The 12,558-nt window shown below is 34.5% G+C and overlaps 1 protein-coding gene across 1 annotated transcript in view; it reads left to right on the top strand.

Annotated features, from left to right (window-relative positions):
• Nucleotides 1-11,893, top strand: part of LOC131060940 (ATP-dependent Clp protease proteolytic subunit 4, chloroplastic) — a 69,504-nt gene extending 57,611 nt beyond the window's left edge. Inside the window, exon 2 of the mRNA XM_057994401.2 lies at nucleotides 10,991-11,893. Coding sequence (XP_057850384.2) covers nucleotides 10,991-11,486 — 496 coding nt within the window. The 3' untranslated portion in view covers nucleotides 11,487-11,893. The remainder of the gene's footprint in view (nucleotides 1-10,990) is intronic.
• Nucleotides 11,894-12,558: the final 665 nt, after the last annotated feature.

Below are 12,558 nucleotides of genomic sequence, written 5' to 3'. Positions count from 1 at the left end.
CAAAATCTTCTTTTTCTTTCACATTTTCAGAATTCGAAAAATCTTTGTTAGAGCATGATTCTGATTTATTTCTAACACAAGCCTCATTAGATAAACCTTCAAATAACATCATTGTATCTTTAAAGTGAAATGACTCCAGAATAGATTCATTAAAATCTTGCAAAGAATCATTCTTACCATCTTCTTCTATAAAATTGAAGGCTGCATATTTTGGCTGTGTGTTAATCTGAAAACTTTCATCTTTGAAATTTTTTGGGACAAGCTTACTTTCAATAATTTTAAAACTGAAACTTTCTATTTCCGGAGAAGAAAATGATTTCAACGAATCTTTATCATTCAGGCTCACAAGTCCTCCAATGTTGTCTTGATCATTCTTGCTTAATAATGTTAAATCTTCATGAGGCTGAATCGTTACTCCTTGGACTTCTTGCTCACTCAAGACTAGATAGTTGCAAGAAGGAAAAGAAAATGGGACAACTGGAGCATCCTCATCATCAGTTTGTAATTCTTCTTTAAGCTGGGATATTCTCTTCTCATGTGCTTGCAGCAATTTTGTTCTTTCTTCCAGCTCTTTCAGCTTGTGAAACCTAGTGCAAAGGCTCATCCATAAGAGTGCAGATACGTGATCATCTTCCATGCTCTTCTTGGTTTTTACAGCTTCAAAAATACTTTCTTTGCAGCGATCCCAAAAGTCATGCAACACTTTGTCATTCGTCTCAAGAATTTCAGTGACAGTAGGGTCTGGTCTTCTCCCATTTCTTCTAACTTTTTGATTTTGCATAGTTATTCAACAGAGTCGCCAATCTCCTTGCAAACAAAGATGTCTTTAAAATTCATCTTATTTTTATTAAATTGACTGCCGGTTAACTGGGCATCTTGGAGCCGTGAAAATTTGCGAGCAGTTATGATATTTAAAATTACAGATGGGTTTTTAACCATTGTTGAACGACTCGCCAAATTAGGGTACTTCCTTTGTAAACTGACCTTGCCAACCATATTGCTGCATTGAGAAAATATTAAAATAATATATTATGTGAGCTCATATGGTCATGAAATTAAATCTAGGAACATTTAAGACCAAAATATTAGGTGGGTTGTCCTCAGATTAAAATAATCCGCAACTTTTTTTTTGGCTGCATTTTTGGATTGATGGATCTATGTGCAAAATTGGACTGTCACAGACTGAACCGTTGAACCTTTTTATATTGGTTCAGAGGTTCAACGCAGAAAGTTTAAAATTACAGACTTCTCCCACAATATGCTTCATTAATCACTTTACCTTTACATTCTCGTGCGCGTTCAACCTTTGAACTTTGAACCTTTGAACTGCGGGGTTCAATCAGAAGGTTCAAAATTACAGACTTAGGCGAACATAAAGACTAAAGTCATGAGATTTTTCAATAATAAAGCTACGACTTAGAATTTTATAAAAGGACTTAGAATTCTTCCAAATAAACTTTAGAGTATTATCCAGCTAGAAACCTATATTTTTGTCTTCTTGAAGGCTAAGAAAATTCATTTTAGATCTATTATATAAAGACCTTAGAATAAATTTTCTATTAGAAGATTTAAGCTCCCAAATGTTCTAGCTGGCATAGTTTAAGATCATTTGGATGTTTTAGAAGAAGCCTAGGGCTTCTGGTTTTTGTATAATCTATTAAAACACTTAGGTAATTTCTCTTCTTTTCCTTTTTTGCAGATTTTTTTTCATTTGATCCTTGTTTCTCTTGCTTCCTTTTTTATTGTCCTCTCTTATGGATTCTTTCCCACTTTTATCAACCACTATTTCCCATCTAGAATATAGAGGAATGATTCAATCTAATACAATCTTTTGCCTCTTTGATTTTTGGTAAACACTGTGTTGTGATGTTTCCCAAGCAACATCCTCTAGCAGCATTAGGGAAGAATTGGCAAGTTTAATCTTCTCACACCCAGCCCTGGCATTTATTCTTCAAGTGCTAACTGTTGAACATTTTTCCACCGTGCTCCTTCAGATTCTTCTTTATTTTCAACTACTTTAACATCTCCTTTTTTATTTAGATTTTTCTTAGCTTGAATCACAATCAAATCACCCTCAAAAACAGGGGATCTTGCAAAGATGGCTCTTCCAAATTAGTATTTTGTATAAAGTTCATATGTGAAGGGTCTTCTTGTCCACATTCACTACTATTGCTTTCCTTGTTGCTAAGACTCATATTAGAAGCAGGTTCATTTTTATCTTCTATAGAATCAACAACCATTTTAAGGTTTACAGAGGTTACCACTTTGGTAATATTATTCACACCTAGAAACCCTATCATTTTTTTTAAAACAAATGTAGGAGAGTCTTTCTTTAGATGACCATTTCTTTACACCAGAAATAAGCATTTGAACTACCCAGAAGCTCAATTTCACAATTTTTAATACTGTCTTCGATTTGAATACATAAATTTTAAAGGATTTCAACATCAGGTACTAGAGAAGTCAGAACTCTAGCTTTTAAACGGGGAAGAGTAATTTTGGTTTCACCAAACTGTCAAAGATTACCCAAAGGCTTAAAATCCGCAGAATGAATTTCCACAGCCATTGAACAAATTTTTGATCTCAAGCTATCTTGGGGCTGAGTCTGCTACTTCTCAGGTATAGAGTCAGCAGACAGACAATCTTAAATTCCAAAATTTCTTCATTACAATTTTTCCTACAAACAATGTGCTTTGAAAAAAAATAGCAAACAACCCATTTGGAAGCATTCTGTAGAAACTAACATAAATCCCCATTCTTTTCCCCTAAACATTCCCAAGCCAATCATCAAATAACTTCTTAGAGGGTAGAAAGTTATGATCCAGAAAGACAAGAAGATACCTATGTTTCTCAATGGATCTTTACTTTCCACTGCTTGAATCATTTTTGGATTAGGAGAAATAGCAGGAATCTTAGGGAGGGGAGACCTTACCATCCCTTCCTCTTTTGGGTTCATTTCTATTTGTTCCCATTCCATTTCCTCTGTGCCCCAAGCCTCTTCCATCTTCAAGAATTGAGAAACCTGCAGCTTCAGGAGCCTTCTCTTCAGCACATCCCACCACTTCTTTATATGTTGGCTTAACTTTATCTTTTTCTTCCTACACAATCTGCACAAGAATTACAATTTTCCTTTCCGATAATATCTTCAAGAGCCTTCTTGCTTCTGTCTATCTGCTTGGACACACTAATTACTTGTTACTGATATGAGGGATGTTGAGACATGGACCAGCTAGGACTCGAACCTAGGACCTTCCATACGTTGCTGGAGTGCTCTATCACTGAGCTACTGGCCCCTCTTGGACCAGTCCATCGTCGGTCCGGGTGTGGCTTATTTCCAACACCAACACCCCCTTTAAGCCACACCTCTCGTGTGCTTGGGGCTCCTAGCCTGGACCTGGCTCTGATACCATGTTGAGACATGGACCAGCTAGGACTCGAACCTAGGACCATAGTTGAAAAACTCGGACTCGCCATGGACTCGGCAAACCAAAAATTTGGACTCGGACTCGGACTCGTGAAAGACTCCTGAAAGACTCGGCAAAAAAAAAACCGTAGTTTTACAAAAAAACATAAAAAAATTAATGCATTTAGAGAACATAAGAGCCATAATTGAAACATTACACATGTCACATACTCATAGTTTCAAACTTTCAACTCTAAAATGTATAATACCAAGATTTCTTCAATGCTAATTATGCTTTTATATGGAGCCTAATCAGACTCAGAGGTTAAATTTTCCCTACTTCCATCGGCACAATTTCGCCCTATATTTTTCGACGGGGGTTTGGGGGCAGCGCCCCTTGCGCGCCCCATGAGGCCAAAAATACTTTTATTATTTTATAAAGGCGTCGGGTGTTATTTTTCTTTTATTTTTCACTCCCTCAGTTATGCCAAATGAATGCAAATTGAAATTTTTTTTTTTAAAACTCAATTTTAAAGCTTGCATGACTTTTTTTTCTGGGTCGCGCGAGTCCATCTGAAAGACTTGCGAGTCCATGCAAAAGACTCGCGAGTCTTTCAGATGGACTCGCCAGGACTCGCCTCGCGAGTCCTTGGCGAGTTGACTTGTGGCTCCCATGGACTCGTGAGTCTTTCAAATGGACTCGCGAGTCCTTGGCGAGTCGACTCCTGGCTCCCATGGACTCGCGAGTCCGTGGCGAGTCCACGAGTTTTAAAACTATGCCTAGGACCTTCCATACGCTGCTGGAGTGCTCTACCATTGAGCTAGTGGCCCCTCTTGGACCAGTCCATCGTCGGTCCGGGTGTGGCTTATTTCCAACACCAACCAGGGAAATAAAGACTAGTTCAATCCCTAAAATACAAAAATTAATCACTCATGCAGCAGACCCCCATGACACCCCAACTAACGGACCACTAGGCACAAACACCGAAGCATTGTCGGGAACTACACAAAAAACCAGTGGGTAAACTCGAACAAGTTTGCAGGGGAACACAACAATAAACTTCAATATTAAAATAAAACTTAAATTGAACAACCCATCCAAAACTAAAGCAATCAACCCAACATTTAAAATTAAAGTGAATCTAGAAAATAAAAACGAGGAAAAAGATAACCAAGGATGACGAAGGATACCAATTTGCATTATTGTTAGCAAATACATGAGCTATAAAGAGCAATAATGCAGGATGACCATTGAACTTCCTTAGAGATCCTTTCTGGACTTTCGTATGTCTAGGAAATAAAAAAGAACAATATTAAAATAAATCTATTAATGCTGGATCCCTGGTCTACATGGATAAACACCCTAGTGCTCACTTGATTAAACAAGAGGTGGTGATGTTACCAAATGATTAGGCCAATATAAATAAGGGAATGAAAGAGAGAGAAGAACATTAAGTATAAAATAATAAATGTAGATGTTTACCAATGAGGAGAGTAGTCAAACATTGCCTTGCTGATGGGAGAAACAAATTATGGAGAAGAAGCAGTTGCATACAAGTTTATAATCCAAAATCTCAGTAATAAAAAAGCTATTTTAACGTTATTACCAACAAGAGGGAGTGTAAATGCACAAGCATTCAAGGATGTCAATTGAGGGTGCAACAACATCTAACCATAGGAAGTTTCAACAATGGAGGTGTAACCAATATAGTGCACCCAAGAAGATAGAGGAAGTTGCATAAGTTGCAGAACTTAAAAACTACTTTTGCAAGAGGCTCATGAGGAAGTTCAAAATTCACGTTTGGTCACAGAAAACATTATTTTCAACAAACGAACGTTATGACAAGACCAAGCAGCTGGGCGGGAAGCCTTTGATTCATTTTCAAAACTCGCAAGGTGGTAGCATGTTGCATGGACGTTCGCAAATTATGTTGGCATACTAGAGAAAATGCTTAAAACTTAGATAGACAACATGGCATTAGCAAGATAGAATAGACCATGATGTAGAAACTGGCAAATTAGTAAAGGAAAAGGCCAAGGTTGGGCTAAAATGACCATAGAGCATTCTGCATTGGATGGAAACTAAAGTAAGCCCAAAACATAACATGATAATTGTAGGATATGCAATTTTTGACATTATGGAGACAAAACGGGTAGCTTTGTAGACAAGCTACCTATAAATGCACATTGATTGGTTTCGATTTGGCATCATTCCATTGCATGGTCCTAACACTTAGACCAACTTAATTCCTTTAGCTCAAAGCTTTATCACCTTCTATATAACATGCAAAATCACTCATGTGATGCTAATAGTTGAACTACATTGAAACAGAATCTTGCTACGAATAATATCCATTTGACCTCCAAACCCTAAGAGGCACACCGTGAGGCCATTTATTATAAACATAATTGCTAATTCTTGTAGGGAAAAAAATATAGTCTATAAATTAGCTTAGTAAAAGAAATATGGAAGTTAACTTGATATAAGATAATTATTTCAGATACTGTTAATATTTAGATATAAATTGAAATCTGATTTGTAGAACAGCTGTGGTTGTGGTTGATAATTACATTCAGTAACTCCTGTTGTGAATGATAAAAGAACTTGCCGATTTTATGAAGTTTAGTCATAACACATTGATATATCATGACCGTTGTAATGTCCCCACTTTGAAATAAAATTTAATAATAAATGATAATAATAAAATTAAAATATTTAAAATTAAATTAAAATATAAAACAATATAATTAAATATGATTAATCAAAAATTAATTAAGTTAATGAAAAGTCAAAAGACATGAAAGGAAAAGTTGTGACTCCCTCAACAATGAGATATAAAAGGGAGAAGAGAACCTCACATGAGAGTGGGGATAATTTGGAAATAAGAAGTGCAGATCTAATTTAAATAATAAGTGTAGATCTAATTATGAGAGGTTGTGTCCCTTTCAAAAGGGCAGAAATAATGAAGAGTTGCACTCTATCAAAGGGAATGGTGAAAGGGTGTGTCTCTTGCCAAAGGGCATACATGATGAAGAGGTGTGACCTCTCCCTCACATTGAGAGATATAAAGGAAAGGAATCAAAAGCGTCTAGTAAGAGCACCATTGATCAGATCAGATCAGAATTGTTATCAAGTTACAGGCAGTAACATCCTTGTTCTTGGTGGTATGCATGGGGATGTGCTTAATATGTATGCTTAGTATATGAAGTCTGATAAAGTTGTTATGCAGAATCTAGTAATAATATTGTTAAAAACTGCAATATGTATGACAGTCATACTTAATATCATATATATTCATAATACATGAGAAGTTAGTGTCCTTAGTCTAAATCATGTTAGTACTGTTAGTATTTAAGAAGACGGGGATGAGATGTTCCAAAGAGGGGCAGTCTAAATCCTCATATATATTCATAATACATGAGAAGTTAGTGTACTTATAGTCTAAATCATGTTAGTACTGTTAGTATTTAAGAAGACGGGAATGAGATGTTCCAAAGAGGGGCAGTCTAAATCCAAGCAATAGGTTAAGTCCCAAGATAGGGTGGGGATCAGCGACCCATAAGCCTTGAGAGTATAGACCCAAGATAGGTAAGGGCTTGGATCTGTAAACTTTGAGGGAACCTATTGTAGTTGGTCTCTAAGCACTTTGGTAACATACGTAAACCTTTCTCCCTTAAAACTGAAGTAGTAGCACGGTCTAATATCTATATTAATAATGAGATTAATCATCTAATGAGGAAAATAGATAAGCACTTGTTAATAACTAATTGAAGAATATCAATCAATTTTAATAAATTGAAATACATCAGGTAGGGAACATTACCCCTCCTTGATCGTTATATCCTAAATGAATCAACTATCATTATTAGTTAGTATAATAATTAACAACGAATGATTATTTGAAATTAGTTTATTTATTAAAATTATTATTTAATTAATATATATTAATATTCATTACATATAATATCTTTGAAATATTCAAATAAAAGAAATATATAAATATTATATTATAAACATAATTAATATATTATAAATTGTAAACATAAATTACATATCTATGTATATAAATGATTAAATGAAATAATAAATTAATTCAAAAAAATATATATAAGAAAGAATAATTATTGACTAATCATATTTAGAATACCGCTGTGTTAAGACGATTCACGGTTAGTGCCAAAATGAATCCAATACCTTTTAAGCATCCACCGCTTGGTATCTTACGAAATGGCACGATATTGATTATGTCTAATCACTGACAAAGAGTGAGTTATATTAAGTAAAGGGATGCCTAAATAATAACATTATGATCAACAATTATACGATTGTGATTAGGAAGAAGGCTAATCGTAAACCATATAGGTAGCTAACCAATTACATATTGGAAGAGGAAATCAACACAAGGTTAAAAACATCGGTTAGTATAATGAAGCGGTGAGATTATAACCTATGAATGAAGCGGTGCGATTGTAATCTGTAAATATATATTATTAATCATTCCATTGCCAAAGGGCATGGAATTGGTTTATATATGGTTTTCTATTCCAGAGGGAAGAGAATTATATAAATATTGGAACAGATATAGAATGCGTTAGATCAGTTAAGGAGTGATATAATAAGTATGGTATGGAAGAGGAAGATCTAACGTACATACACCAGCAAATGTGCATATAAATTATAAAGAGAATAAATCATTCAAAGACAGATTTACAAAGGGGATACATATGATGGGGAACTGCCGATCAGAACACATCAGAATAGTATTAAGCTACGGCAGTAGCATCCTTGACCTTGATGGTATGCGTGGGGATATACTTTTACTGTATGAAATAATGTTTCCATGCAGAGGTTAATATTAATTTAAATATTAACATAGAGTGCAATATATTTAATAAGGATATCAAGACAGTGGCAGACCAGATCTGACATTTGTCAGATCTGTCTGCCAATATCAGCCCCTAAACACATTACTAATTAAGATTGTTTTACGTGGTAATAGTATAGTAATAATATAAAAGGATACTAGTAAATCCATAAATAATTGGCAACACTATTTAATTCATATATATATATATATACTCAAATCAGAATAAGAGTAATATAATGATTTGTAAATATAGATATTGATATTTATTAATATAATAGTTATGGTTACATAATACTTTTAGAAATTACTTTGTAATATCACGTAATAATTCATACAAATAATAATTAATAAATGCGTAAAGGATTTATATGAATTAGAATAAGATTGGTTATTTAATATGGTAAGTTAGCAAGTACTTGATAGACTAAAGAAAGATCGAATATCACAGATTTGACTCGTGTAAGATAGACTTGATTCTTAATCAAGTTAGTTTAAGTCATTAGTATTTTGAAAATAGATTGATTATGGTTAAATTAGACCAAATCTGATTTGGGGACCTTACAACTGTCATCTAAACCCAAACTAGTAGGAAATTTATGGCCTTGTGAGGTATGAATATTGAAGATCATAGTTACCTTACTGAAACACAATTTTATGTTAGAGAGTTGTAAAATACTGTGCTTTAAATCAGTCTTACATCGTGAAAAATCCTGTGTGCCCAAGGAATCAGGTTTAGTCCAATATGAGAACTCTTTTAAGGCTATAGTTGTCACAATATAAATTAATCTCTTGTACTTTATGTGCTTAATTGATGGCATAGTACAAGTAGCCATGTACTTGCAATTAAATTCTAATTAACAAACTAAAAATAAGGAGTCTTGTTTTGCTTTTTAGGCAAACATAATCTAGTTAAATTATTTAATGTTGGCAGTTATTTAAGGTTGGATACCAAAGAATGTTGTTCATTCAATGAAAGGGGATAATCAAGCTACGGGAGAGTTATGTGCCTCTCAAATGACTTGGAGGGAACGAAGTACCTAGCAGGTTATACACCATGATCATGTGCAAATTGCCGATGGATAAGCTTAAGAAGATGATTGTTGTTGCAATTCTTTCCTTTGATGTTTTAATAATAAAGGAGGAGTATAGATTAATGAAACGTGTATTATCAATTGATTTAGCTAGAATTAGATAATTTATGAATGCATCTTCCATGCTTAATGTGATCACCTCATGCTCTTATGTTCTAGTCTTCCTTTCTTGTGTGCTCGCTGACATGTTCTTCCATGCATTGCCAGTTCCAGGTGGCATCGCATGTAACAATGACACCTGTTGCGCATGTTCCATTGCTGGTGTACATAACACATTATTCAAATACAAATTTTGTTGGTTGGGTTTTTTTCGCTGTGTTTTTGTGTGACCTTCAAATGGGCATTATATCTCATAAATTAATACATAAACCATCTGCCCCTATTCATGATCCATGCAACACCTTTACATAAATAACGTCATGTGACTAGCAAAACGGCTCATTTACATTAAATACCAAAATGTTTTGTGTAAGGAACACAGGAAGAATGCTGATGTTTTGAGGATTTTCCAGCTTATGAATTTATTTCCCATCGTCTGTTTAAACTACCTCTAACTTTATTACTGGGTTATTTGTTAGAATGATTGCTTAGCAATAATAGAAAACCCTCTGCTTATAGTCTGAAGATGACCTCTTTATAAGTGGATGATAGTATTCATACTAAAGATTCCTAACCTAAAATTGATTGATCCTGTTAGTATTGGGTTAACGTGAAAGAAGGGTTTTGGTTAGAGGGTATCTTTCATATGAATTTCCTTTCCTATCCTTCGTAAAGGCCACAACTTAAGCTTTGACTGGGCCAGTGGTTAAAACTTAGAATGAATGTTCACACCTTTTGGAAAAGAAAATTCAGTGCTTACAGTCGATAATGAGTATATGAGCATGAGAATATTGATGGTTGGCCTCTTTACCTATATTTCAAAAGAGCAGAATTTCAGATCATGGATGTTCTCTTTAAACTTAGAGCATTTCCTTCCATGTTAGACCACTGATTCTATTCTCTTTATGAAAGGCAAGAAATTAAGCAAAAATATTCTTCTCCTTTAGTTTTTGTCACAGTGATCAACATTCCCCTCTCCATTACTGAGAGTGCTTACTAGATGGTAGTGGACGCTTCTGACAGGAAATCAAAGCAATCTCTGGTGATACAATGAGGGAAATGTTAAACAGTTAGTACCATGTCTCTTTCAGTCCAATAACCATCTTTTACTACTTATTCATTCAGTAGAAACTCATTGTAGTGCCTAAAAGAGAACCGTTTCGGCATAAACTTTGTATTGAAAATGCATGTTAATTTCATGTGGCATAAACTATCATGTCATCTGTATTCAGATGTGCCATTCTAGTAAAAAGTGTTTACCATTTAGTTAATGAAAAAAATCAGCATTGTGGTCTTTTTATCACTAGAGTTGATATTTTGTTTCAAATGTTTTTCGACAAGATTAAGTTAATGAGTTGATGTGATCTGTCAAGTTTGTATTCCCAATTGCTTATTTGCAACTTGCCATTATTTTTGCATCTTGTGATACATGATAAGAAGTCCTTGTACTGTCTGGCTGCCTTTTTCAACAAAATTGAGAGATTCCAGATGTTTTATTTCCTGTTCTCACATTTTGGTTTTTCTTGCAGTGCTGCTATGGCGATCTTTGATGCAATTCAGTTCTGCAGGGCAGATGTTTCCACTATTGGTTTAGGAATATGTGCTTCAACTGCAGCTATAGTCTTGGCAGCAGGAACCAGGGGAAAACGACTTGCCATGCCTAACACTCGGATTATGTTGCATCAGCCTATGGGAGGAATAAGTGGGGAAGTGTCTAATGTCGAGGTTCAAGCAAAGGAAATAAGGTTTCACAAGATAAATGTGGTTACACTACTATCTGAGATTACAGGGCGAACAACTCAGCAGGTCCTCAAGGATATTGATAGGGACAATTACATGTCACCAGTGGAAGCTATGGAGTATGGCCTTATTGATGGAGTGATTGATCAAGAGTCTATTGTACCTGTTTCTCCTCTGCCGAAGATGGTTAGAAAATATGAGAGTAGGCCAGAACTTAAGATTCCAGATGGTGCAAAATTTGAGGAGATTTCGACACCTGAAGTTCCAGATGATGAGATCTATTAGCCATGTAACTAAGAAGTTAAGCTTCTGGGAATTGAGCTGCTAATTTACATATTGATGGGCATGGAATTACATGCTGCTTCAATTCATTTTGTTGTATATGCACAACAATATCAGAAATACACACCATTTCACCACTGCATACATTGTTCTTCAATTTGTAGTTTAACAGTGGAAAACTACATTTAGGATCTAGTTGATCTTAGCGTCTTTTCGTAGCTGGGAGTGAGCCCACTTTTTTGGTTTGTTGCTGGTGTCACAAATTGCTTGGTAAGTTATGCAACTGCAGCAACAATTATCTATGAATCAACCATATCCATAATAATGGAGATGGAGTATGCTACTTTTAGTCAAGCATTATTTCTAGATATAGTTTAATTTATTATAAATCTAATCATATTTTGGGATTCTATTGATCATATTTTTACCTCAGAAGTTATTATTTGCAATATTGAATTTCCATGGTATTATGTTCAATGTTGGTTAACATAACTTTCCTTTCAGGGTTTGCATTATATGATTTAGAGTCAGCAAGCTGATTTTTGACTCATACTTGGATTTAGCACTGAAACTCTGCCAAGACTTTACAAATTGAAAATAAATTCATAAAATGTAGAGATTTTTAAGGATTTAATGCTTTAGTATGACATAATAAACTAATTGAGTAGAAGCTACTTTGATCATATACCCCAATCATATCCATAATAATGGAGATGGAGTATACTACTTTTGGTAAGGATTATTTCTAGATATGGTTCAACATTTTCGAATTTTGTTGAGTTTAATTTAGCATAAATCTAACCATATTTTAGCATTCTTTTGATATTCTTTTTTATCTCAGTAATTATTTGCAATATTGAAGCTCCCTGGTATTATGTTCAATGTTGGTTAACATAAATTTCCTGAGGGTTTGCATTATATGGTTTAGAGTTGGCAAGCTGAGTTTTGACTCAGACCAGGACTTAGCATTCAAACTCAGCCACGACTTTGTAAACTGAAAAAAGTATCGTAAAATGTAGAGATTTTTAAGGATTTAAGGCTTTTAATATGACATGATAAATTAATTGAGAAGTTG

The sequence above is a fragment of the Cryptomeria japonica genome, chromosome 5 (genome assembly GCF_030272615.1).
Source record: "Cryptomeria japonica chromosome 5, Sugi_1.0, whole genome shotgun sequence".
In the NCBI taxonomy this organism is placed as follows: Eukaryota; Viridiplantae; Streptophyta; class Pinopsida; order Cupressales; family Cupressaceae; genus Cryptomeria; species Cryptomeria japonica.
Note: the sequence above shows the minus strand (reverse complement) of the source record. Positions and strands in the feature narration are given on the sequence as shown.